At 44.8% G+C, this 27,979-nt stretch overlaps 1 protein-coding gene across 1 annotated transcript; it reads right to left on the minus strand.

Annotated features, from left to right (window-relative positions):
* Positions 1 to 412: 412 nt before the first annotated feature.
* LOC119386769 (carbohydrate sulfotransferase 2) lies at positions 413 to 26,738 on the minus strand. The gene is made up of 4 exons (XM_037654043.2): positions 26,618 to 26,738; positions 21,726 to 21,874; positions 16,325 to 16,785; positions 413 to 1,736 (listed from the first exon to the last, which is right to left on the minus strand). The coding sequence occupies exons 2-4, from the start codon at positions 21,865 to 21,867 to the stop codon at positions 1,176 to 1,178; spliced, it is 1,164 nt and encodes a 387-aa protein (XP_037509971.1). The 5' UTR covers positions 21,868 to 21,874; positions 26,618 to 26,738; the 3' UTR covers positions 413 to 1,175.
* Between the last annotated feature and the right edge of the window lie 1,241 nt (positions 26,739 to 27,979).

Raw genomic sequence — 27,979 nt, forward strand, 5'->3', positions numbered from 1 at the left:
TTTCATTTTGCTTATCGTGAGGCTTAAGCTTAACGCTGTTCGAGGCTCTCAAGTGAGTATCAACGTATTTTATTCTGTTGTATCAAACAGCACAGCGCAAATTAACGTGGGTCATGAATATTTTACATCTGAAATCAGGGATGTAGTGTGTTGTCAAATAATCTTTTTAGGGAACTGGCTTCACAGAAACAAATTTATTTTTCTCGCCACGCTGCGCAGCGCTCCCCTAGAGGGGGGAATGCTTACTGCGGTAGCTCGGCCCAGCCCAGCGCTGATCCAGGATACTTTTGGGTGCCCCCTTGTAATTAAGCACATTCCCAAGTGCGCTTATTGCCTGATTGACATAGTCACCCCCTTGAACGTTGCATTTGTGTTTGCTATTAAGCATTTTATTGAAGCAATGACGGCTTATTTTCACTTTTGATGAGCATGCCGATAAACTTGAAACGTCCTACAGAATGATTTTGTGTCCAAGCATTGTGCATATTTTGTAGCTTATATGAGATAGTGATCATGCACAAAGATGTTTTTATTCAATAAAACACCCGGTATTATTGATGCCTCTACTGAACTGATACTATTTATCTACAGATGACCCCGAAATAAACAGTTTTACGTTTTGTTCCTTATTTCTGCGTTTAGTTTCTGCTTGCTTGCCGTCATTATGTAGTGGTGCTAACAAAGAAAATAAATGGTACTTTCTCGACTTCGATGTTGTTTAAGTATGGGCTATTAGGCTTAGATCAGCCACTGTGGCATTTCTTCGGCGGTAATTTGAACACTGCAACCATAATGCTCTTGTAGTAATTATATAGCATGTTGGGATAAACTGAAAGAGGCGGTGACAAGTTATGCTAACCTTCCCAGTAAATTTCCAAGCACATAAAAGTGCATCACTTGCGCGGTGATTTTGATGCCGGTCGTGAAAAGCAGTTAATTTCTGTGACGCTTCTTTGAGTTCCGCCAATTATATCGCATATTGTATGTCGTAAACCGAAGGCACCTTATATAAGATGAAATATAACAGCACTAAATTCACACTTAATATCGATCTCTAGTAGACCACGAGGTTATAGACCGAAAGGCAGCCAACACTTTCCTGCAGTGCCTTCTTTTCGTTTATGATCGCTTCATGGGATTGTACGGCTATCATGCATCATTTTATCATTATTATGTTACCTTGCGAAAATAGGTGGTGGTGGTATTTGAGCGAGATTGGACTGCTCAGCTGAGTTCACTGAATGAAACATGCGCTCGTAGTCCAACTTTAACAAAACATCGCCACACATCTCCTCGATTTCGCGAATGGTATTCTTTGGCAGCCTCGTTTTCCAACTGTCTCCGACTGTGCTAGCGTTGCTTGTGGTCCGATGCTGTTTCCCCAGTTTCGCAACGATCCCAGTTCCCTGTCGCGTCAGGAACGACAACACGTTTGGATGGAGGTCTAGGGCGAGCCTGGCGAATAGCTTCTTCGTCTGGTTAACGGTGTCGGAGGCCAGGTCTTCGAAACGCACCCGGTGTAACCTGTGCGGGCCCAGCATATCTGCGAGGTCCTCGTAGGCGCGCAAGTCCGAGCGCATCTGAGGGCACAACGTCTTTGCGCTGCCGCAGGCGTCATCGGACCAACACGAGCCTAAATCTCGACGAGAGGCGTAGATTTCCCTTGGATCTCGAACCAGGTGTATCACTCGAACGGACTCTGCAATGTCTGCGTTACGCTGGATCCATCCGGCTACCTGCACCGGAAATGCGGCCGTGTAAGTCGAGTCACGTCGTTTGTCAGAAATATCATAAATGCTTTTAGGTTGATATCGGCTAGCATCACGTAGCAATACCTTAGATTGATATACCTTTCTCAGCGCGGACGTCATGCATTGTAATTTCTTGAGTGTGCACTGTGTGTTCTTGATCCGTCTTGGTCCGTTCGCGTTTTGCGTTAAAATGAACAGTTACCATCTCAACCAATTTGCCATTTTGAAGGCATTTTCATCCCTTAATAAGCACTGTACCACGTGCGCTCTGAGCTCACTTGGTGGATATCTACTGATGTATCACAAATTGACAGTGTTAACTGCAGTCTAAAACTTCAAATTATCACAGCGAATTTAATTTTATAACAAATGTGCAGCTAAACAAATATAAGTGCATATACAGAATATGAGTACATTGCCAACAGCGTAGCCGCTGTGGTGTTAATGAAAGAAATATCCGTATATTTCACCCGCGCACGTCCCATTTAGTGATCTGTTAAATGAGTGGTGACACAAAAATTCGGACACAATTTGACTGTTGAATCACACTAATGGGTCCATATAGGTTCCATCTGTACAATATCAGCCACAAATACAGCCTAAAAGGTATTTTAATTGAGTCTTGTAGTTCGTGAAAGTGCCGGATCGGAAATAGAAGCAAAAGACGATGAGGTCATCGAGCGAATACCACGTACGTCACGAGTTCTGGCCGGGTTACCGGACAATGCTGGTAGCGACACCTCATGATGCGTAGCCTAACCATAGACTTACAATATAGCATCGCAGCGACTTACCCGCTTGCTGATTCTGTGTAAAGCATTAGAAGTGAGATAATTAGCAACTGACAGTATTGTTTTTTTTCCCGTCAAGAACAGCAACGCGACCGAAGAAACAAAAAAAATTATTGTAGTTGGACGAAATGCCACAAGATGTCGCTACGGGCTCGGCAGTTGCAGAGCGCAGTTGCAGCCATTGCTGCAGCCATCAACAGCTCCGGTAACCAGGTACCCGCAAACGTTAGGAAGTCTACAGACGAACTAAAGCTCTCTGCTGCCGGGATCATATTGCGTAGTGGACAGATAACTGCTTCGGCCCTCCGACGTGCGTACGTGGGATTGGTATGCCTTGAGAACGCGGCGTTGCCCGATAGAAATACGAGTTTGTAAAGCGTACATCACGTCACTTGCATGTTATACATAAACACTGTTACAGAGCGGCAATGTTGTGATTTCACTGTTTCCTTCGTCACTTCTTATCCTGCAACTTTACGAATGATCGGAGCGAAAATGTTTCAGCACGTCTAATGCTACGGCTACTCCAAGCCTTGCGGAAAACGTCGCCTCAGTTGAACGACGACGACAACAACAAAATCGCAGCTACCGGTGAGATTCGCAAAGTGAATCGAGCTTTTCTTACTGATTTTTACACTTCTCCCAGCTCTTTCGTCCACCGCCGCACTAGACAAGCAACGTAGTTTGACGATCGAGGAAACAAGCACTCGCAACGCTCAACACCTGCTCAACACAGCAGACGAAACAGCAGCGCTGACAACATGGAAGAAGCTGGCCAGTGACGTCACTGGCTCTCGCGGTCACCTGATCGAGGTGACCGGCTACTTCACGGGCCACCGAGTGCTGTTCGAAATCGAAACTGCCTCCGGTCGTAACATACGAGCATATAATTAAACATTCGTCTTGCGCTGGGGCAAACGAGTTTCGTTGCCGCTATTATCGAGTCAGTAGACATTGATCAAGAGCAAAAAACAGAGGTTCACAAATTTTCTGTCACCACTCCTTTAAAGAGCGTCGCAGCAGTTTCAAAAATCTCGGTACCATAACAGTTATGACACGTTAGGATGCTCGATAGGGCATATTTGATTGTGGTTGATTGAAAGGGCGGGTCAAGATGTCAAATTTGTTTGAAGACGCTGTATTAACGCATGAACATAAAAATGAACGTCTTGATGTAGGACCAACATGTGGCCAATGTGCTCTTCAGTAAATACAAATACACATTCAAACAAGTGCCACGATACTACAGACACAAACTTTAATGTGTACAGATACGCATATGCACACACTTCATCAAGCATAACGAAAATGACTCTTACTCAGGGTAGCCAAAATCATGAATTCATGGAGAGATCCTGTGGAGCATTGAACAGCTCTCTATCGCCTCTTTACATGAACCTTGACGGAGACAAATCCTTTTGTCGAAACGTTAGACGTTGGCTGCAGCGACATTCTCTTTGTTCGATTTCCCACCCTTTAAATCGAAGCTTATTCTAAGGGAACAACATTTGAGCAGACACCATCGCGGAAACATAGCAGGTGGCGTCGCGCACAAAGTTTGCCCCTGCGCACCTTAGCGCGCACGACGGACCAAAAAAATACGAATGCTGCATCTACCTTAAGCGAGAGTAGATGTAGGCATGAAATGGCTAAAGTAGATTTGTTGGTGATGATACTAGTGACATTGTTAGGTGCTACGCTGCGTCCTAATAAACAAATCGATCTCTTATCTGTATCTCCTAAGTTCATCGTCTTGGTATCTTCTGCCGTGGAACGATACGATTTCAGAATATATTTGCTATGCCCTGCGGGAAACAGCCTAATTTTTTTTTGGGAGCAAAGACTGTTTAGGTTTCAGCCAAGTCCGGCGCAGTTCGCAGAAACTGCGCCTTTTATCGCCGAGCGATACGTCACCATGCGTCGCCTAGCAACGCATTGGAGAATATAGGTGATTCTGTTCAGAAATAAGAAGTGGGGTTTGGTGTGCACGATAACTGTCTCTCGAAGAGGACACCTCAATCGGTACGGTTGGAGAAAGAAAAGGAGGAGGAGAGGAGCAGAGAAGTGGAGAGGAGCAGGAGATTTCTTGGCTAGGCAGGATTCGAAGCCGGCTATACACGGTTCGAAGTTGAGCGTCGTAACCACTCGACTATTCAATGCACGCCAGCGGAACAAGCATTTATAAGGGCCATAGAATTGCGTTGCTGTGCGCACGAGAAAGGCAAAAAGATAAAGAGAAAGAAATACGAGAAAGAGAGAGAAATGAGGAAAGAGAAAGAAATATAGATACATAGAGAATTGAATATATATAAGGAAACTGAAAGAGAAAGGAAGCGTAGCATAGCCATGAATAGTATAGCATGGCAAGGAGGTCGGAGAGGGAAGTGAGGCTGAGGAGCAGAGAAATGAGGAGGGGAGAGGGTAAAGTATAGCATATCCGTGTGTTCTACATTATAGCAAGGGCTCGGAAAAGGAAGCAAGAGGATTGATCTGCAGGCGGGGAGGAGGGAATGGAGCAGGGGGAAGCCATGCGCAGCTGCGCTCTCCCCACAGTCTTTCGACAAAAAGAGCAACGAAATCGCGGCAGCTACGCACCAGTAGTGCGTAGCTGCCGCGATTTCGTTGCTCTTTTTGTCGAAAGATCATAATACGCGGGTGGGTGCAGCGGCGTCTTCGTTCAAATCACCCACACTCACAGAGCCGCGAATGGGCAGAGTTATTCTCTGCAAGAAGACACATGAACGAAATCCACAATAAAACACTCATAGCAATAGCAACGCATCTAAAAGCAGTAAAAATATTTGTAGATTTATGAACCTTAGAAATTTGAAGTACATATTCGAGTACTACATGAACTCACGAGGATACTCCTTAATTTGTCAGCGAAGCATATATCAGTGCCAGTAAGCCGGAAAAACGCCAAAATTGCATTATTACTCTTGAAAGCAGGCATCGAGCATATGAATAATCATAGACCCATGACCCAGACCCATGGCTTCAGGAATGTCGTACCAACTATCCCACTAGTCGGTCTTTTAAGGCAAATGCATTAGATGCCTCATCAAGCGCAAGTGTCCGCCGGGGTCAACATGAGGGATACAAGATATCATCACCTTGTGGTGACGTTACTCGGTATCGTGACGTCACGGAACTCCAAAAATTGTGACGTCAGCATGACGTCATAATTGCGTTACTGTGACGTCACATAACGTGAATGCACATCATGACGTGATCACACGACAACATCGCTTGGTCACAGGTAGGCCGATCCCGGAGGCAACTGAATTGCAGAAAGCGTCTAATACGTACGATCTCTCGGGCAGTGGAAAACCATGCTATGTGCAGAAAACTTTCGAGGGTGGGAGGACTGAATACTGTCGATTGAGAAGGAAGAGAACATAATTTTCGCCTTCGCGTCGTTTTAGGCACAGGCATAAAGGACCTTGGGGCATTCTGAAGTTCAGGAAGATGCACACAACTCTACAGCTGTGTGATGAATCAGATAGTTGATATATTTCCTTAGTGCAAGGAACTCTTTATATAGCTTTGATAGTCAACAGAAAGATGTTCGTCTCACTAAAGATATGAGCAGTATTTGAAGGATTATGTTCTTAAGAAATATTTACAACCTCTACCGGGCGTTTTAGATAAAAAGTCCGAAGTAATAGTAAATTAAGCATGGACGCTACGCGTCTCCAATTAGTGCAGTATTGTCCGGAGCCATATAGAGCAGGTCGGAATATTTTTTCCAATCCGCAAAGGTCGGCGATTGACAATAATTGCGTAATGAACTTTTTAAACAGCAACTGTAGAGAAAAAATCTGCAATAGCTGTGGCGCTGGTTCTGAAACATCGAATCTTTCAATCTGTGCTATCGTAACTCGCCCGCTTAATATTTTTCGGGCTTTTAAAGCGCGCGAATTTTAAAATATACCACGTGACTGCCGCCTAACGCGCGCCGCTTTTACTGCCCTCAAATGTGAGTTCAACAAATTATCAAAGGCTGCTCAGCGTACGAAGTTCGATTTTGAGCAGGCAACCAATGACTGCGCTGGACGCTAAATGATGGTAGGGGCATACCGACTAAAACACAAATGGATGACACAGCGGCCGCCAGGTGTAATTGAATCTTGTATCTCGGTACTTCATCACGCTGTCACGCTCCCCCCTTTCAATGCGTTTCTTCATTGGTGCGAAAAGAAAAGAAAAAATGCCTGCGCTGCATCAAATACTGTACAGGGTCTCATGTGGCATTTGCTTCACGGCTGCCGCTTTTTCGTTGAAGCGGTGAAACGGTATGCTCCTTTTGTTGCTTAACGTCCCTCGCAGTACCGAGTGCCGGTTCAATCGACGTCCGTGTGAGAAGGAGCCTTTGATAATTCGTTCAACTTATATTTGATGGCACTAAAGGCGCCGCTTGTTAGGCAGCAGTCACGTGGAATTTTTTTTTTAATTCGCGCGCTTTAAAGAAATGCCAGAAAAAAATAATACAGTAGTTGTCTTACAAGTGATTGAAAAATTCGATTGTTCTGGACAAGCGCCACAAACTTTGGCATCGAAGATCTTTCTCTAGAGTTACTATTAAGCAATCTTTTTAATTGCCGGACTTTGCGGATCGGAAAAAAATATTCTGACGTGCTTGATATGGCTCAGAGCAATGCTGCGCTGATTGGAGGCACGTAGCGCCTATGATTATTTTTTTAATACTTCGTGCTTTTTATCTCAAACACCGTGTATAAGTACCTTAGCCAATATAATATACAAACTCTACAACTGGCTGTCTTCCGTGAAAGAAGATGAATAGAACTTCGATGATCGATTGGTGTCCGGCAAGAAGACACGATCTCTCCAATGCTGTTCACTGCATGATTTAAAGTGATATGCAAAGTATTAGATTGTGAAGAAATAGGAATAATGATTAACGTAGAATATCGCAAGAATCTTCGATTTGAAGAAGACATGGTGCTATTCAGCAATGGTAGCGACAAATTGCGAAAAGTAATTGAACAACTAGACTGAGAATGTTCAAGTAGGGATGAATATAAACATGCTGAATACAATGCTCAATAGGCTGGCGAAAGAGAAAGAGTGCACTATTGGCAAGCAACCTTAGGAATATGCTGAAAACTATGCATTCCTAGGTCAATATTTATTAACAGGGGAGCCTAGTCATGGTAAGCAAAGTCACTGAAAAGTAAGGATGGGCTTTAGCGCATATGATGATGCACATATGCATCATCATATGCACATATATATTTAGCACTTATGCGCTAAAGCGCATATGCGCAATGATGAGCGGCAATCTGCCGCTGTCCCTAAAGCGAAGTGTCTACAACCATTATTTACTGCAGGTTCCAACACATGGTGCTGGAACTTGGATGATGAAAAGGATACTCGAGAAAAAGTTCAGTACCACGCAGTGCGCGACGGAACGGAAGTTGGTTGGCGTAACATTAAGAGTCCAATATGGAGCAGAACGGCTCTTCCGATATTGCATTTGCCATCAAGCGAAAGAAGTGGACCTGGGCACAGCAGGTAATTCGTCGTACCGACAACCGGTAATCAATTCGAGCGACGGAATGTATACCAAAAGATGGCAAACACAATCGAGAAGACTGGTGAATAGATGCAGCGACAGAATTGAGATCACAGTGATAAAATGAAATTAGCTCGTGCAAGATGCGGTAATTATGACATCATTCCAAGAGGCGCTCGGCTTGCAGTAGACATAGAATATTGTAATAATGATTGTGCCTTCTCTGTCTGGTTGAACGATAGCGACTACTGGTGTACAGAGCGCTCACGCGATTAACTGAAGAAAGAGGATTGAGCAACTGCATTTAGTTGGTTTTTGATTCTTTAAGATAACGCACACAGAAGAACGCCGCCGGCGTGAGTCCCAGAAAGCTACGAGGCTCTCGGCTCACTTGCAACCGTCGCAAATTAGTACTTGCGTAATAGGAGGTGCACGTAGGCTTTTACGTGTGCAGCGTGGAGAGAACTTCCTTTTATGACTAAACCTCCCAAGCCAGGCTAACCAAAGGAGAAATGTACGCTCCCTCACAATCCGGCCCACCCCTTGCCTGGGCATGCTCAGCGTGTTTTCGCCTTCCCCGCACGCGATGGCGCTGCTCCTTCTCGCATGCTTTCTCTGTAATGCACAGCGGGGCGCGACTGGATTTATCGCACATGGATGTTGTGCCCACCAAAATGGCATCGACGACGCCGACAACAAGTTTCCGACTGGATTGTACCTCTAATTACTCTCAAAATGGAAAGCCAGCCTCTGACCGGGTGCTTTAGACAAAGTTTCTTCTAACTCGTTTTCTTTGTAATGTGTTGTGTTTCCTTACTGAAGCCATTTCCGTTGAAAAACGGTTGGTCGACCTCAGCATGAGAAATCCGGCATAAAAACGAGTATATGAGGGCACATACGAGAAAAGGTGATATGGATGATGACGGGTGTTATGGGTGTTAAGGGACAATCGTACAAAAGCTTGTGGCTATACGGTGCTTCCATCGCCGTGAATGTGGACCTGCGATGAGTCAGTTCTAAAAGACCATGACGCTGTAGTATGTTTCCGCACTAGGACCTGTGATTATTAACCGCTAACGAAAGCATAAATGTGTGCCTTTCACAAGCTTCTTTGAGAAAGGCATGCATGTGCGAGATTATCTTAAGCGCATGGCACGAAGCCACGACGTGTACGGCGTGATCAGGGCGTGCAAGTAGCGCCAATAAGCCATGTCAGGGCTTGAGCGTATTCGTAATACGCAACCATGCACAGCGCCATTTGTGTCTTTCAGCCTACATCCCCGACTTTCGCTCTGTGGTCGTTTATCAATAGCTTTGCGGCATATGTCTGAACGGCAGAGGAAGTGGGAAGGTCTTCAAACACATGCTCAGAATCATGCAGCAACAAGGCGCGTTGTATGCTATTGTTCGCCGAATGATAAACCATCTGGGGACATCCGTCCTAGATTCAGCAGCTGCATATCGCAGACGGAGAGCAGGTGTTTACACAGGCTCATGTCATGACACCATTCGTGGAGGCACAGAGAGTGGTGATTTCAAAATCCCCCTGCTAGTTTTTCGCACAGTCTCCTGGGACTAAATTAGATGCATAAATGTACAACAAAACTTGAAATTTGGCCAGATGTTGCATAGCTGATGGGAAACGAGCTGATGAGAAAAGAGCACGGTCAAGCCTGGTGTGGTGCCGTACGTACATAAGGCTGCGCATCATGTGAAAAAGGTGGCGAACCGTCATAAGGTGCCCGTCGTGTTTTCCGCTCCGAACAAGCTGGCTAAGTTGTGCTCGCGTGTTTCTCCTGATCGAAAGAAACGTGGTTGCCAGAAAAAAAAAACACGATAGGAAGTTTGTTAACTGTTGTACGGGCGTTATATATGAAATCCCTTTGACCTGCGGCAAGGCGTTTGTAGGCCAGACGGGTCGGTGTATTATTGACCGGGCGGGGGAGTATTTACGGGCTATTAAGAGTGGGGGTACTAATGCGGCTGAGCATTGCGCGTGTTGCGATGCATGTGAGCCGAAACTCAATGAGATGAAAATTCTGGGCAGAGGTAGGGATAACATGGCACGAAAGTTACTGGAAGCGTTTCATATCAGAAAAATAAAGGGTAGGTGTGTCAGTGACACATCGGTGAAGCTTTGGAAGGCAGAAACGGAATTTTTTTATTATTTTACTGATGTGATCACGTTTGTGACAATGCATTTGACTTCTGCGCATGTGTGTTTTCTTCATATATTTCCTGGCGAAGCCGCAAATAAAGTTAGATGAAAGTAGCGTCCGTCCTGTCTATCTCGTCTTGTGAATTGTCTGGTTTTTGCGTACAAAGTTTCCCATCATACATGTACAATTACACGAAAGGTCCAGACTCCACAACACTAGTCTTCCACTGTCTCAAAGTTAAAGTTACTCTACAGCCCTGGATGTCAGGCTAGTAGTCACAATGACATCAGCAAATTGATATGCACTACGAGCACAATGCAATCTAGTCAAGGTTTTCCAAAGGGAAATTTTGGGTTTCACTTCCTCGTGCCACCTTGTTTATGGTCATACGATGTCTTTACAATGGGTTAAATTGTCACAGACACAAGTCCGACGTTCACACATCCCTATAGCGCTATAGTTGCTTAAACTGTTACGATGAAATAAAAAAAAATATATGTGTGACTATTGCCTCGAGTATCTGATATCAAAGCATGCAGCGTTGTTTTGATTTAACTTCAACATGTTGTTGCACATGTCGCGCATCTTGTTCGTATTTTCCCTTTGTTCTATTTTACACATGTTTCGCATCTTGTGAGGGGAATGTGCGTAAGCATTGAGGGAGAAATGAGTGGTTCGATCTTTTCAACTATATATAGAGATGACTACCTCTAATGTAGTCTGCCTTCCTCTCCTATATTTGAGATGACTACCTCTAATGTAGTCTGCCTTCCATGTGGTAAACAGAAAGATAGTGGTTATTCTGGTTATTGGTTGTTTTGGACATTAATAGTGCCGATATTGTGCTACTTGGAATTTCACTAATATTTCATTGTTGTAAGAAGAACATCCCTGACGTGCTCATTTGCCATGAACCTAATTGACCGACTGAAAAAGAAACACATATTACAGAAGTTCATTCTTGTTTTTTAGAGGGAGGATGGGGAGCGGTCATCATGGGGCCGTCCCGTAGAAAAGCTAGGTGGGCTCCTATTTAGGGAGCTCATTAACAATGGCCGCGGTCCGAGCCCGCTCATGTAATATTAAATTATTACTTGGGATTTCAAGTCCAAAACAACGATATGATTATGAGGGACGCCGTAGTGGAGGGCTCTGGAAATTACGACCACCTGGGGTTTTTTAACGTGCACCTAAATCTAAGCAAACGGGCCTCAAACATTTCGCCACCATCGAAAATGCAGCCGCCGTGGCCGGCATTCGATTCCGCGACCTTCGGGTCAGCAGTCTAGCGCCATAACCACGAGACCACCGTGCCCGCTCGTCACCGAGCCCGCTGAACCAAAGCCCGATGCACCATCCAGTCAGGGCAGCCGAGCATGGCTGCTTCCCAGTCCCCCCGCCGAGGATTAATTGGGTTTTTGTCCACGCCACCACCCCGTGGAATACGTCAGAGGAACCTTCCTCACCGCGAGCACCTCCCCGTGGAAGCGGGTTCAAAACGTTTGAAGATTGCCGGGCACGAAGCAGGATTCGCTCTTCCGCCTTCGTGCGACCCTTAAAGTGCTTGGGATAGAAGTTATGACCGGATGGATAAAATTATATGACCTCTTTGAAGGTGTACGCGTGACTGTGTTCGAGTTCTCGGATCGGTAACGGGACGAGGATGGTGCCCGGAGTGTGCCCGCGCGGGCAGCGGCTTCGGCCGCCTCATTACCCTGCCATAGAAAAATCTGGGAAGCTAAGGTTTTCATCATATGGACGAAGCATCGATATATTTACACGCGTACATGCTCTTCATTATCCATGTGACCAGGTTTCATTACCTGAATCTACTACAAGTGTTTTTGGTCTCTGCATGCAGCATTTAATGTTATCAGAATATTCTCGGATATTTTCCATTGCTCTGATCACATTACATGCACGACGCCATCAGCGTAGTGCATTCTGTCGACCCGAACAACAGCGATTGTTTTTGTGTAAATCGCTCTATAAATCTGTAGATAAGAATGATGATCGATGACGGCGACTCTGCTCGCTGCTATGGTGCACTGTGAGTGTTTTGCTTTGCAGGGCACCAGTTCACCCTCTTCTCCTCTCTCACTGATCACCGGCTTGTATGCTGCGTTATTCACCGTCTCAGCGAAGGAATATACGATGGAGATGCCCCTGGGTTCATGTACCGGACTGCCTCGAGAAATCGCGAACCGCCAAAACTAATGCAACGTCGCCCCGGGAGGTCGAGCTAGGCGCACGCTTCAGTAATTGCCCCGGAACCATATCCGAGCAGATTCCCAAGATCACATATATTAGACCACCTCAGCATACTTATTCGTCGAGAACACAGTGACGTAACAGTACTTATCACTGAGTGTATGTGGGAAATGAGGAAATTCCGTCATTTGAATCAATACCGACCTGCGAGGAGCGACAGCTCCTACACGCATACGTCCTCGTCACCTCTGACTGGTCCGCGAACCTGGAAGTCCGCACGTTGAATCGCCGAGGGACCTAAGGTCAGCGGAAGCCATCGAAAGGGGACGCGCAGGGCCGGCACGAGAAAAAAATCACAGCATATCCACGGAGTGAATGATGATGAGTGGAAGCTGCGGAGGTTCATCGGTAAACCGTGAATGTTCCGTGAATTCTGCCCAGTACATCATCACCGACGTGAGATCGGGCGCGTTTATACTAAAGGTTCGATGAGTTATGACGACTTGCAGCTCACTTTAATTTTACATGTACGCTGTGAATTTTCATTGTTTAGAAAACCATTGCTTTAGAAAACATCTGGCGACTTTCGTTAAGCAGCTGGCGTCTTTTCGTTTTGCTTTAGAAACATCTGGCGTTCTTTCGTTTTGCTTTTAGAAAACATCTGGCGTCTTTCGTTGGTTTATTTCCTCAATCAACGGCGTTTTGAACAAAATTTTTATTGTTTAATCACGCACAGCAGAAATCTCACCAGGCACTACCTTGGAGGTAAACAATGGCTGCTAATGGGAATGAGAGACAGAAGAAGTCGGCTTTTAGCTAACACTTACACTTCTACTTCTACTAACGTTTCCTACTGGAACATGCCAATGGCTGCTAATGGGGAATGAGAGACAGAAGAATTCGGCTTTTAGTTAACGCGCACGCTGTGAATTCTTTATTGTTCAACAACGCACAGGAAAAATTTCCCACCGGCACCACCTTGGAGGTCAAGATCTGGTACTAGCGTTACGACTGGTTACGCACTACTACGAGGGACGAACGGGTGCCGCCTTAAGGAGCTTCGCTCCTAAAAAAAATGATAGAGACACCAACAACGCAAAATTTTCGGCGCGAAATTTCCGTATAACATCCGCAATTGGAGGAAGTAAGACGGATGGCCGCCTGCATGTTACGAGAGTCCATAGTTGCGAATTCCTTTTAAGGCGCAAACCTTCCGTGTCTCAACTAACGCGAAAATTGCCGCCGGCGTCGTCCGGCGGCGTCGGCGTCAACAAGAGGGGGGGCAAAAAATTATAACGCAGTGACGTCGCCGAATGACGTCATCATGACGTCACAAGTTAAGGAAATTTGTGACGTCATTACAACGTCACTATGATGTCACATAACGTGACATCCCATGATGACGTCATCCAACGATATATTCGCTTGGTCAAAGGTGAGCCAATCACGACGTAGGCAGTGCATAACCACCTCAAGTGCGAATAGCCTGCGCCCGATCTTTGAGGCAATAAGAAAAACACGTTAGGTGCAGAAATAACTTCGGGAGTGGGGGGAGACGTTCAATACATCGACTGGGCTGAAAAAGGAGAAGATGGCTTTCGCCTTCCAGTCGTCTTAGGTTAAAGCAAAAGGGAACCTGTGAGTTTTTTTTTCCGTAAAACTGCAGAAGCCCTTCAAATTATCTGATAATACGAGCAGAAGAGCCAGCCAGTCGCCGCCCATGTATTGCAGGATAGCGAAGAAAACAGCCCACACTATCCCCACTAGTTCCACACTTTGACCCCCTTGGACTAAATTGTCTTGCGGCACAGCGACTAGCAAATCGTCATCAAAAGCAGAAAAGAACGGTTGGGCGAATTCGTGCTGACTGGCTGTCATTTCACGTCAGGTTGCGTAACGCCTTTAGGGGCCATGAACTATCCCACGGGCTTGTCGAGAAATCACGTCCTGCGGAAAGCTATGAGCAGACCAGTCAACTGAGTCGCGCGCTTAGACACTCAGTCGTGCGCGTCAATCAGAGTTTACAAATAGAGTGCGAATTTGCCATCTTCTCAGACACCTTCTTCTCATACCTAGACATGCGCTCACTCTTTTTGGAGCTGCCGGCGCGTGTTATTTGACACCCAACAGCAGATATTGTAACGGGGTGGTGACATCGACGAAGGCAGAAGTCGGCATGTCCAAGATGAAACTCTTTATTTGGCCCGACTTGTGGCCGGGAAAAGGAAAGTCCAACTACAGCAATACACACTGTACACTGATAGCGGCGAGCGGAGCGTCGGCCGTCGAGAAACTGATCATCGCTGGGATGCGCCGTCTTTTATACAAGACGCATCGAACTATCCAGCCTTATCACTCGTGGTCGCGCAAGCTTTGGAATAATCTTGACTATTCGCGTCATGTGCGCATTCTTAACAAAATGAGCTACTACAATCCGGAATGTTCCCAGACATTCTGCGCGGCTTGCGCAAGGCAGTAGTAACACGTGTAAGGGGGCGGTAACACAAAATACAGAAAGAATGTAGCGCTTGTGGATTTGTAATACTATTGGCTAATATTCGATATAAGTCAGGAGAGGTGTTTGGATCAGATGCCTTTCTTTCCACGAGGTGCCGCCAGGTGCGGTCACGGCGCTCCGTAGTCTGCTAACACTACACTGTGGGCCGCACATGCATACATTAATCACAACTGGAGAAAGCGAAATCATTTCATTACGCGCGCTCAACATCATGACGCGATCTAAGGTAACTTCGTTGACCCGTGCCACCCCTCCTTGTGTACTTCCAGCGCACTCGTCAGAACGAGAGGAGAAAGCGCTTAAAGCGTGCGACAAGTTCCCGTGACTCCGCTCATTCTTGGAGGATTCCAGAAATTATTGCGGCGATGGACTCGTAAGGCAATAAAGGTCATACGATGAACACTTGGCAAATTAGTTCAGGATGCCTTAAGAGAGGGAGGTATGTGGGAAATGAGAGAAGCCCGTCATTTAAACCCCGCGAGGCGCGCCACCTCCTACCGCCGCAGGTCCTTCTCGTTACCTCCGACTGGTTCTCGACTACGCAAGACCACGCAGGAGGAACCCACTCTGGTAGACGCCGAAACTGGACGTGCGCGGCGGGCAGGACAAAGGCGTTAAGCAAACGGTCGACAGCGGATGGAAGGAAGCACCAACCGCGAATCCAAGGTAAGTACCTTATTCAAGATATATACTTTCCTGCTTTGTTCACTACTCCGTCCGCCGACGAGGCACCAAGGCCGTCATTGATGATGCCGACGCCACCTTTTTTTGGAATACGCAAACTACATTCTGTTTCTTTTGCTATTACCGTGTGTGTATGTCGTATTCTATGCTATCGCTACGGCGTGCCTTCGAAGTCTGTCAAGCACGAAAGCTTGGTTTGCGCTGGGGAGCTATCCAGTGTCTGTGGCACCTAAATAGGAGCTACACGTGATAGAGCCGGTTTACAAGTAACAGCGCTTCTTCATACTTGCTGAACAGTGACTTGCATACACGCTGAATATAGTATCTTTTAAAATTGCTGTTTCATTGTTCTGCGTTGGCCAAAAGCTGACAGAATGTGCTTCGTGCGCATTGCGTCAATCACAGCATAATTCGTTGTATTGCCATTACTTAAAACTTGCTCATAGATTTTCTTATTGTTCGACACGTCAGTGTGCAGAGTTTAAGAAAAGCGTCACCGGACCTGACACTCGAGGTAAACACATGATGGTACTGAGGAAACAATGTTTAATACACGCATCACGATCACTTAATAACTCCTTTAGAAGGAATAGTGAGCTTTCATCGGCGCTTTGCATTATTAATTTCGTCATAACGTTACGCACTACGCAGAAAGTAAACAAATTTTTACTTACCTGACTAACCGAAAGTCTTGTCATCTCGAATGCTTGAGTTTGCGCTCGCAGGCACAGGGACGAGACATACCTGGGAGAAGAACAAGAATCCCCACCTTCGCAGACATCAGCGAGAAAGCGATTGAACTTGTAGGAACCAGCACTGCCATCCAGCGACATCGCGTAAAGTGGCACTTTCCACAATCGGCATCTCGCTAGCTCGTCGAGGAGTTGCAGCGCGTAGCGCTCTTTGCTTGGGCGAATGCGCCCACCCTGAGTGAAGAACGCGAAGGGCTCGTAGTGCAAGAATGTCCTCGGCACACGTGTCAGCAATTCTCCTAGGATTGTGGAACCAGACTGCTGGTAAGTGACGATCAGTACTCGTTTCACCACCGACGTCGGGACGACTGGATAAGCTTGAAGGGCAGCTGTGAAGGCGGCTGGGAGTGTTTCATTAAGGTCGTCATCCTCGAAGAGCGGGCCTGCAACAGGTACAGAGAATTCGAAGGTCGGAAGCAGAAAAATTAACAAGGACCAATTTTACGCATATGTTGAACTCTGTTACGAAAATGTTTGCACAAATGTGTTATCTCTGCTACATGCGCTGTTCACTGCGATTCTCTTGACTATGTCAATGAATAGGTTTATTAGGTTTATTTGGCTAATTCAAGTATTTTGATGGCTGCATCAACAGCGGACGGATCGTCATGTTGATGATGAATGGTTGAGCCAGTATCAGCAAGACTATCAACCACATATGTGTACATGATATGCCCACATGATTTCTATGAATGAGATTGCGCGTGGTCGCAGATTCCGCGAGAATGGTATCGCAGAATTTAGGGATCATTTTCTCTGATTTCTGCAACAATTCATGCACTTCACTAGGCTGATTCACTTGCTAAAACCTAAGCATTGAGGTAGCTCAAAGCTCATCGTTCTATGCACGCTGGTTGATTGCTTGGTTGGCTGAATTGCTTCTTTGTTTTGATAACGTAAAAGAATGTTTAGACACATTGAAAAACAAATAACGTGAAATTTTAAAATATGAAAGAACAATAACATAATGTCGTAAGACTAAGGCAACAAAATCATATTGTTTGAAGTTATGTTTGACAATGACGGAGTATACAATCCCATGGATGTCCATAGTGAAGCCTCTCAAAGGCGGATTAGCAGAAATTAAGATGTCTAATGCAGTGCAGTGAAACAATCTTTTCGTATTCCAGACAAAATGTTTTCCTGAATGAAGACACGCTTTGACGAAAGACAATATATTACGTGTCCTCAAACCCGGATAGCTCGTACAAGAGACAGGCGGCACTCCAACCCTTTGAGGTGCTTGGCACCAACTAGACAGAACATTCCAGTGAAGAAGGCTTCACTTGCAGGAGCAAGGGATAAATATTTGTGAACGTTCAGTTGATACGGAAACAACTGTGCGTCATGCCTTATTTTTTTAAGAGCTTGATAAGTATTTCCGCGTTATTTAGACCGTAGCAGTGCCTATGGCTACAATATCGCCACAAACTCGTGTATAAGATAAATATATATTGGAGTAATCTGATCACGTTCTTTGAAGACTGGCAAAAGTGTGTTTTCCCTAGGCACGAAAGATACGCATAGTCAGACGAAAGAAAGAATGAACTCCGATAAACCGCCACGGAGAATGTATAGGTGTACACCAGACAAGGCAATCTCGGTAGGTATTATTTTGCTCAAGGTGATGCGTTTGCCTGGCTCATTACTTACTGATTTTATTGCGATAGCAATTGTATGGGCAGTCTCGACGGCTTTTTGCCGTCGCCGTTGCCGTTGCCGCAGCCGTCATGTCCTTCCGGTATGAAGTCCAAATCGATAAACTCCCCCCGCTCATCGTATGTTCTACCGCGGCTAAAAGCGCGCGAGCGGGGACGACAAACGCGGCCGAAGCAGAGATCAAACGAGAGAGAGAGAGAGAAATGTTTTAATGAAAAGCTGGAGATGTCTGCCTGGCTATTCGCCTGACAAGCTACTCCAGGTGCTCCAGGGTGATGATTATGATATATACACTGATAACCACATATACATACATAGACTACACTGTTTACAAAGTTTTGGTCAGGCTTGTGGCCCGCAAGAATGTCAGCAGCGAGCCGTCCCGCTTCCGTCACTCGAAGGGTGCATGCGATAACATCACGCCGCTCGGAAGGCCTGCCGTCGAAGCAGACAAGAAACGCCATGCCCTTCTTAAACGAGCATGAAAAAAAAGCAAAGACGCGAGGGGGGATGGAGTGTCGCGCGAGGAGCAACTTTGAATCTAAGGGCGCGGTCGCGATCGCGGGCGCGCGCGCTACCTCGAAAGCCATCACAGCGGGCGGGTCGTATACCCTTCTACGTGCGGCGCTCTCACCACGAAGTGACTATGCGGAGAGCATCGCTCCCTGGAAGGGCCTTATTCTCTTACACCAGCGTTTTGTAGCTACGCGAGATTGGATACAAAACAGTTAGCTGCCAGCCTCACTTTAATTTGTTGCTGTCGCATTCATTACTTCACCCTTGCGGTGAAACTGTGACTTTTTTGTCTTCTGCGCGATCATGACTTGCATTGATAAGAAAAGGTGAGCCTTATGGACAGTACAGTGAAGTCTCTAGTAGGCACTCTGAGGAGAGTGCACACGTAAAGCCATTGGATATATATATTGAGCGTTACCTTGTGGCTGGGTTAAAATGACTTCCATACAGATTTCCTTCAAAGAAAATAAAAACGTACGCTGCTGGGAAAAAATATTCTGCCGCATTTGCTATCAAATGCATGACGAACGGATTGATGAAGCTGCCACTCTGGCAACCGAGCTCAGCTCATCCGCAGACAGCATAGCAAAGCCAGAATAATGAATAACTAGGACGGCGAACACGCAAAATATGCGAATCAAACTAAAGTATAAAAAGAGCACGATATCTTCAAAAAGCTTTGTGCAGATATACATTGGAGGCTGTAAAAAACTGTATTATTAGCCTTCAGCCAGAGTTACACATTGGGTTCCTGCAGTTACAGTGTGTATTAACGCGATGGCGTAAGAGAGCTTGTTTCGCAGAAATTCTGCCGTCGGCGTCGGTAACGGTGTCTATGACGGCGTCGCTTGTGAGCGAAAAATTGCCCGTGACCAAAAAATCGAGAACGATGAAAATAAAAATATACGGTCCCATTGAGGATTGAACCCGGGCTGTTTGCGTGGCAAGCAGGTGTCCTATCACAAAGACACGACGTTGCTTTCAACTACTTCGGAAAAGAACACTACATAAATGCCATGTAGTGGAAGCAGTCACGTTAACGCATTTTGTCCGGCAGACGTTACGACGAAAATTAGCCCATTCGGCGATTTGTAGGCGAGGCCATCAAACTACGTTTTTTGCGCGACGCCATCTTTCTCAAAAAGCTGGGTTAGAGCACCCATCACCGTTAAAAGCACACACAAGCTTGCAAACAGCTCCAAAGATGGACAACTATGTAAATCTAGCGGAAAACATATCAAGCAAACATCAAACATTAGATAATATACCGCGATCTGTGAGGCATTGTGAGAAACATGTCTCGACTCTAGCACAGGGAAGTGCTTTAGATCGAAAACCTGTACCATTACTATAGATACATCGCGCGCACGTGTGTGTGTGTGTGTGTGTGTGTGTGTGTGTGTGTAACAAAATACAATAATAAGTACGCACTTAGTGGTTGAAGTGCGCACTAGGGGCCAGATTTTGCTGTCGCGTTCAACTCCTAAAGGTGAAGCTAAAGGGTTCCACAATATTTGTGCATCCCATCTTTTTCTAGATCGCGTGTTTCTACGTCGTAATATACCTATACAGTTCCGTCATTGAGGAAAAAATGTATATTCCACCATACGCTGAAAATACCTCAGCGAGTAATGCTCGGAAAAGCGTCTCCTCGTGGCCGACTTTCGCAAGCTGTTCGCTCCTGTAGCACTGCCCTTCGGACGTTTTCATGTAAGTGTAATGATGACCTACTTTAATACAATGAACAATTGAGAGTATTTCATAGGAAACGGTGCAATAACGTCAACGCTACTAGCTTCTGCTCTAAATCCTTGTCCCTACATCCACTTTTCTCGGCTAAGACCGACTTTTTGCACCTGTACGCATCTCTGGATAGCTTCCGTGAAAACAGTGGGCTTTTGCAAACGTTCACGCACACTTAGGCACTGACAAATGCTAAGATTTTACCCTTTGTACGTCTATTAAGGCGAAAGTCTTAGATGCCTCATTAAAGACGAAATTTCACCGGCGCCCCATGTCGGTGTCCCTCGCCGCGACGCCAACCCGAGTGATGCAAAAGATCATCATCGCGTGATAACGTCACCATATGACATCACCAAGACGTCACAGATAGGCAAATTTGTTACGTCTTCATGACGGCACATCACGTGACGGCACATAGTGACGCTATCACATGACATCTTTGCGTGGTCAAAAGTGGGCTGAGGACGGAGGCAGTGCAAAACCACGTTCGGTGCAGAAAGTTTTCAGAGGGTGCGGGGTAGCATCAACACATCGACTAAGAAGAAAGAGAGGATGGTTTACGCCTTCCAGTGTTCTTAGGTGAATGCATGAGGTACACTGTGAGTTTTTATGTTCGAAAGATTTACAGCTGCAGTATTGGTAATAATAACAGAAGTAGTAGCGATGATGTCTTTCCTGCCATTTCTCTTTTGAGAAAATGTGCTCGACACAAAGTTCAAGTTTTTTGGACATGAAAATGTGGAGTTATTTGAGAGGACACCGCGTGAGACTTCCGAATCAATATTTTGGGAAGCGCACAGAAATTGTAATGGTTACATTGGAGCACTTCCTGTTTTGTAAAATGCGCTGAAGTTTAAAACACGAATTTTTGTTTGCGCATTTTACTATAATGAAAACCACTAGTCTGAATGGCTGCGAATAAAATTAAAAAACAACTAACATCTGAAAGCAGGCCTAAAATATATGGCAGAGAAGCGCCATACCCATCAAATCACCAAGGCTTGTTGAGTAAAATACGCTTTGCACTCATACGAACTCATTTTAATTAGATACGATAAAGCAAAGGATCGCATTATGAGAAAAAAGAAGTTAGCCCTTTGACTCTGTTTTTTTAGTCCTGATTTTCCGCGTATATGAGTCTCTTTAAAGAGTCGCGTCAGTTCTTTTTGGGAGTCACTATACCCTCTTTTGAGACTCGTGTGATCCACAAGCGAGTTAGCGTGCCTTTCTAAAGAGAGTCATATATGTGGCAAGTCAGGACTACTGAATATGAGTCACCCATACTCTTTTTTTTTTCTTAGAGTGCAGTCAACAAAACAGGAACCATGCATTTTTCATTTATTTAGTCAGCATGCAATTTAGACGTTGTTGAACGAGTCGCAAAGACAATCAAAGCACGACTAACCTTTATCTGTCTCCAAATGTTTCCCGTAGTGCGGCTCATCGCAGGAATTTATAAAGTGAAAGGCCTTCCACATACACACAATATTTCCTAGTATGAGGAGAAGGCCCGCTGCCGTCAGTAGAATACATCTGCGTTCCTGCATGAAACATCTGCGGTGACCAAAGCAAAACAAAAATTCAATAAAGGACGTTACCCGACGCAGTCATGTAAACTGAGAAAGACGCCACAGTGTTAAACGCTCTTCTTACCTCTTTTGTGTTTTCAGTAAATTTATGTTTACAAAAGCTTGTCAACATCTCACACAGGTTATTACGTGAACGACGTTCCACGTGCCGCAAAAATATTTTTATTGGAAATAACGCACAACATCAAATGATGCCCCAATGTGTCTTACCCAAAACAAGCTTGGGCTTGCGGAGTGCCGACAAGGGCCATTCGCTCATGTTGACTAACTTAACCCAAAAACTTGCACTGACTACATAAACATAGTTCACCTACCATGTGCGAATGAGATTGCGCCCGCGACGCACTAACGTCTTTCGAGCTGCTTTCAATTCTGTATCCACCTGTTGCCGTGTGCGCACGTGGCCAACCTCTACGCATGCTGTGTATTACAAGCGACGTAGGAATGTGTATCAAACAGATTTTTCGCTTTAACACGCTGCTCACAATGTCGCAGAGTGTTTTAGGCTTGTAAAAGATCAGAAATTGTGTTATTCACTTTCACTTCATGCAGGCTAAACATTCTGCCTCGGGGATTTTGTTTTCAGCAATCTCAAATTTTTCGTTAAATTGTAGTACCGACGTTTCAGGATCACTGGCAAACTTTTCGTTAATAAAGTAGTGCAATATTTCTTTGCTGTATATAAATTTCTTTGCCAGACTGCTAAATGTTGCATCTAATTTATCTGAAAGCAATCACTCGATATAAATTAAAAGGCTACATGTGTAATTGTGACACCTACAACAAATATTGGCGCGCAACTATGTAACGTGTATTTCCTGATGTGCTCGCACTTATGAGTCCCTATCTACAAGCACGTAGTGGCGAATAACATGTGCATTTATGTTAGGCACTACAAGATGATCCAATTGTAATAGCCGCTATGAAAGGGCTAGCTAGCGAACTAGCTTGTTGGATATGGAACTACAAGACAACTCTTAAACCATGCAATTTCTATCAAAAGTAGTACTTCCTAAAATAAGCTTTGGTGATAGAAAATAAGTGCATGGTTGTGTAGCGCTTAGCTTAGCTGGAGCCGGCGCGATTTGATTCAGTATCGGACGTAGCGGATTGGGGCACCTTACACACACTATTCTACGCCTTCGTACAGTGACACTAATTTGTGACACTACATTCCTCAATTCTCAGTCACATAAGCCCTAATTTGAGCGAACAAAAACCAAGCCATTAATGCATACATGCTATTACGCACTAAGTATACTGCGCATAGTGCAAGCTATGTACTTTATTTATTGCCTGGTCAAAGAGTTGAAAACGCTTTTTGAGAAAATACAGGTTAGTGCAGCGGTCTCAAACATGCAGCCCACCGACCTCTTGCTAGCGGCCCGTTGCATGCACGTAATAGTTTTTGTTCCATAATTATGTATGACTTTGTGGCTGTTTGTGACATGGCTAAATGATGGTCGCATTATTTTCTCGCCTATCGTGATTAATAACGCTTTGCTCGGGTAAGCTACACAGATTTGACTGGTCTTAAGCATTTTTTTTTTTTGTGAGTCACCCCATGACCTTGTGTTCAAACCTAACCGTAGAACGAAAACCCTATTCTGCAGTCCAGATGTCAGTCATTGTTGAGATCAGCATCTATATGTTTCTCGAACCCTAACGTCAGAAATGATCCGTATATGATATATGGGAAAGGTCTTCTTTGAACTGGCAACGCTAGGTTACATCTTATTCAATCCGTCCCCCCCCCCCCTCCCCCCCAGCCCCCGCTTCCAATGTGTCACTGTCCCGGCCCTTTGCAGGACAAAAGTTTGTGCCTGCGGCCCTGTAGCTGATGCGAGTTTGAGACCTCTAGGTTAGTTGGTTTGGTCCCATGGCGTCCCATAGCGACTCAGGCGAGGAGAGGCGCCGTAGAGGAGGGCTCCGGATAACTTGCATCGCCTGGGGTTCTTTAACGTACACTGACATTGCAGTGTGCACAGGGCCCTGGCATTTCGCGTTCATCGAAATGCGACCGCCACAGCCGGGAAGCGCCCTTCGGGTTGGCACTTAAGCACCGTAATAGCTGTACCACCGCGGCGGACTCAGAACATCTACGTCAGACATTTGCTTGTTTACACACTTCTCATTTTTCCCACTTTGGCTATCTTTGGGCGTTCTCGTGGTACTTTTGCTGTTCGAATAAAATCAAGCTTACTGCTGTTAGAACGCCTTTTAGTGTATTCTTCTGCTTGAGAGGACGTAAGAATGGGCTTGTTGGGGGTGATATATGATGAAACTTGTGGCGCACAAAAAATACATGGACAAAGAAAGTGAAGACAGGACGTGTCTTTTTTGTGCGCCACAAATTGTGTTTTGCTGCGTTTCTTTGCCAGGTACTCCCCCTATAGCCTAGTGTTCTTGCTAGCCATTCGTTTTGTTTTTTTGTGCGCAATTCTTCCTTCGAGGGAGGAAAAAACTTAATTATGAATGCTATTACGGGTTTACGCAGCCTTTGAGGACTCTTGTCAAACACAAAGCTATTTCACGCTTCCTTTTTCTCGGACTACCTTTCACAAGTGCATTGAGTGGCGCGCCTTTAATCAGACATGTATGCTATGTGTTTTGTCAACCGAAAGGCAAAAACGGAAATAGACGACGCCATCCTCCTAAATACATTACACATAGCACTAAGCAAGATACTATTGGAGGCGGCGATTCAGAGCAAACCTCAGGTATTCAATTTTACGCCGGTGTTTAGAACACGCGAATTGCAACGAATACCTTGATACTGTTATGTTCTCAAACAGTGCCATGACGATAGTACAGCAAATACAACCAAGAAAAGTAATTTGAACAAAGCAGAATACGCTAAAGCTGCGAGAACATTAAACAAAGTGTGAATGTTTCTTTATTCCTTGAATAAAAAACTAAAGATTGTGCGCCTTCGGAAGATATCAAAATATTTCGGTAATTTTGGTATCTTGCCAGTGTAAACACTGCACTTTCTATTTACTTCAATGAACAAAACATACTGCTATTTAAAATGCAAGGCGTGTTATTCGCGTTGATTTCAAAGATAGACTATGGTTTGATCGATGCAAAGCACAGTGATCGAAACGATGTAACTGTTGTGTAGATTAACTACATTATTTTCGTTGCAGCTGCGAAGCACTTGTGAGCAATTCTATGAACCATCTGTTATTTCAAGTAACCGTGTGACGTGGTTCTTTCTGTCGACTTTCTTCATTCTTATGCTGTCATTTTCCATTTCGACCCTTTTTATATTTGATAATAAGTTAGTATAGTTACAGTCGAAGCATGCAAATAATAAATAGCATCTCTACTCTATGCCCAGTGATTGCAAATCAGGATGCACTCTAAGAAAAGAAAACAGTCTTGTGACACGTTTTGGGGAGCCCTTATACTCGTAGAGGGTTAACGTGCTTCTTTAAAGCGAGTCACATACGTGACATGTCATGAGCCACCGAGAAGATTAACATATAGCCTTCTTTATTCTTACAGTGTGGAAGTACATATAGTGCAAGGAATCCAAATGATATCGTCATCACAAAAACCTATATCACAATAGCAGTCTCCATAAACTTCTCACCAGGAAGTACGCAAATATTATAAAACTGTTGAAAATTGAGTTTCTAAAAAGTAGAACAAGGACATTGTTGCTGTCCAAGATAGTTGAATGCGGAAGTCTGAACCTTGTATTTGAGTGTGTGATTATTTGCGATGGTCATAACCTTCGCATTGTTATCCAAAAGTCTAATTCACATTTAAAGAGTAACACTTTTTCAAACGTACAAAATGTTCATTTGGCGGTCCTGCTAAGAAATTAACATTATTTTAGATAGCCGACGTTCGCACCTTAAGGCAGTTCATAGTGGCTATATTATAATACTCTAGCGCTACTAATAAGCAATGATAGATTCTCGGGGGAGAGGGGGAGAGGAGGGGGGTGCCTGCGATTTTGTTTGTGATGACAGTAACTTCGTGCAATACATTCTTACATCCCTCTGAATGTTATTCACACGACTTTTCATATCTGGTACATAAGTTCACAGTTACCATATGCTTCAAAAAAAATCGTGTGCCCACGACGTTCATAAAAAATTCTGCTGTAGGTACCATCGGATATATATTTCAACCCTTGAAATACTTTTTCTAACCGTATATCCAGATAATATCAATCTGATCAAATGTAAGATGTGCTGTGTTCCGGTCACCCAGCCATATTTCAAACCGTACTGCGAAATATTGGTTGACGCCTTGCCTTCATAAAAACTCCTACTTGAGCTTCCACTTAAGTTTTCATAAAAACGGAGCGTTGCCTCTGGTATAAGAGGATTCTAAATGACACCTTTAGGTGATATGAGGGTCTGGACTTGCTGCTGTTTAAATCTCATTCATGAACTCTGTAATCATTCGATATGCATCTGGTAATTTTATTATGTAAGTAATCACATAAAGTAAACATGGGTTGATCTGCTCGCAGCGCCTCTTACCGATAGCGCTTTTACAACCCCTGAAGCAGTACCGACTGCAGACTTCAAATAAAAAAAAATCTTACAGCCACATCAATATCACCACCGGCTTCATTACTTCTTCACGTTATATTTAGTAGCATGCCTACGCTTTCATTCGTGTAGCCAGCATTTTGTATTCTACTGTGTTGGACACTTCAGTATGTTCCAGAGCAAATGGAACTTACCCAGAACACACGGCACCTTCGTACAACCGGCTGTGGAACGCAGCTTGCCGTGAAATGATCGTTTGTTTGTATGATCGCAGAGTTCGAGCGGAAAGGACGTACGTGTACAACGGCTGCACAGCTGTTTGGGCTGTAATGCTTGCAGTTGACAGAGCACTTGTATTATTCGCCCTACACATGTGGCCTGTAATACAAGTAATCCAATGTCATTTTCTAGATCAGCCATGTAGAAACTTGTCACGAAAGAGCTATGGGTTTATATCTTCAAATTTCTTTTTTATTTTTCTCATTTTGCAAAGTGAGACATCGGACTTGTGAATTTTAACTGTTCTTGACATATTGTATTTGTAGCAGTGACTTGTTATAGAGCTTCGCTGTGAGCTGCTTAACTAAATTTAGAAAAACTTAAGATTTTGTCCGAAAATTGCAACAGTGTTGGTTTTGTTGTCTCAGTGGAAATGGCTGGAACTCGCTATAAATTATTGTCCAAGCTAAATAGTGGTGTCCTACATATGCTGCAGTGTAAAGGTATCGGAAGAGGAGGAGGGTGAAGTGAAGGAAGGAAAGGCAGGAGTTTTAGCCTGACGCACGTAAGGTCTTATATGCGACGAAGTGGAAGGCGACTAATGGATGAAAAGATAAAAATATAGAACGAAGTGCTGAGGATACAATAAATTGGATTGAGGTGAAGCAACGCAGCTGCGTCCCATGCGAACCGATGAAAGATTGACGCGTATCTTGAGAGTCTCAAATTATTAGATCTCGCCAGGGCTTAATGTCTCCCTTCAATGAAGGGAGGGAGGGGTGCTCATAGGGCAGCAACACGCGGTATATATATAGGCAGGCATGGTGGCGAAAGTGGCCCCGTAGCGTTGAAAACAGTGAAGTGGATCCTCCGTGAGTGAAAGTAACAACGGAAATGTTTATTTCGAGAGTTTCAGTCAGAGCCTGGCCTTCATCAGGAATGAATGTACATGTTGCTTGCAATCATATTTATAAAGTCTTGTACAAAAAACGAGAAAGGAAGCAAGAAAGACATACAGAGAGGAGAACAAAAAAAGGGGGGGGAGGAAAAGAAAGACAAAAGTATGAGCCGGAGAAATTTCCAGGGGCACTGCGCCATGCAAGTGCCGTCGTCAATGCTTATATCTTTGGAAGCATTGCGTTCTGTGTGTGTTAGGGTGGCGGTACATTTAGTGTAGACGCCCACGGGAAAGGCTGCTGTTTGTGGAAGTGCACGTACAACGACTTACTCGCTTACGAAGTATTCGTCTCGCCCCCTCCTTTTTTTTTCTACTGACAGTTACCATTCAGTTGTCGGCGGCCTTGACTGGACGACAGTGGTGAGGCAATCGGTTGGGA

The sequence above is a fragment of the Rhipicephalus sanguineus genome, chromosome 3 (assembly GCF_013339695.2).
Source record: "Rhipicephalus sanguineus isolate Rsan-2018 chromosome 3, BIME_Rsan_1.4, whole genome shotgun sequence".
NCBI lineage: Eukaryota > Metazoa > Arthropoda > Arachnida > Ixodida > Ixodidae > Rhipicephalus > Rhipicephalus sanguineus.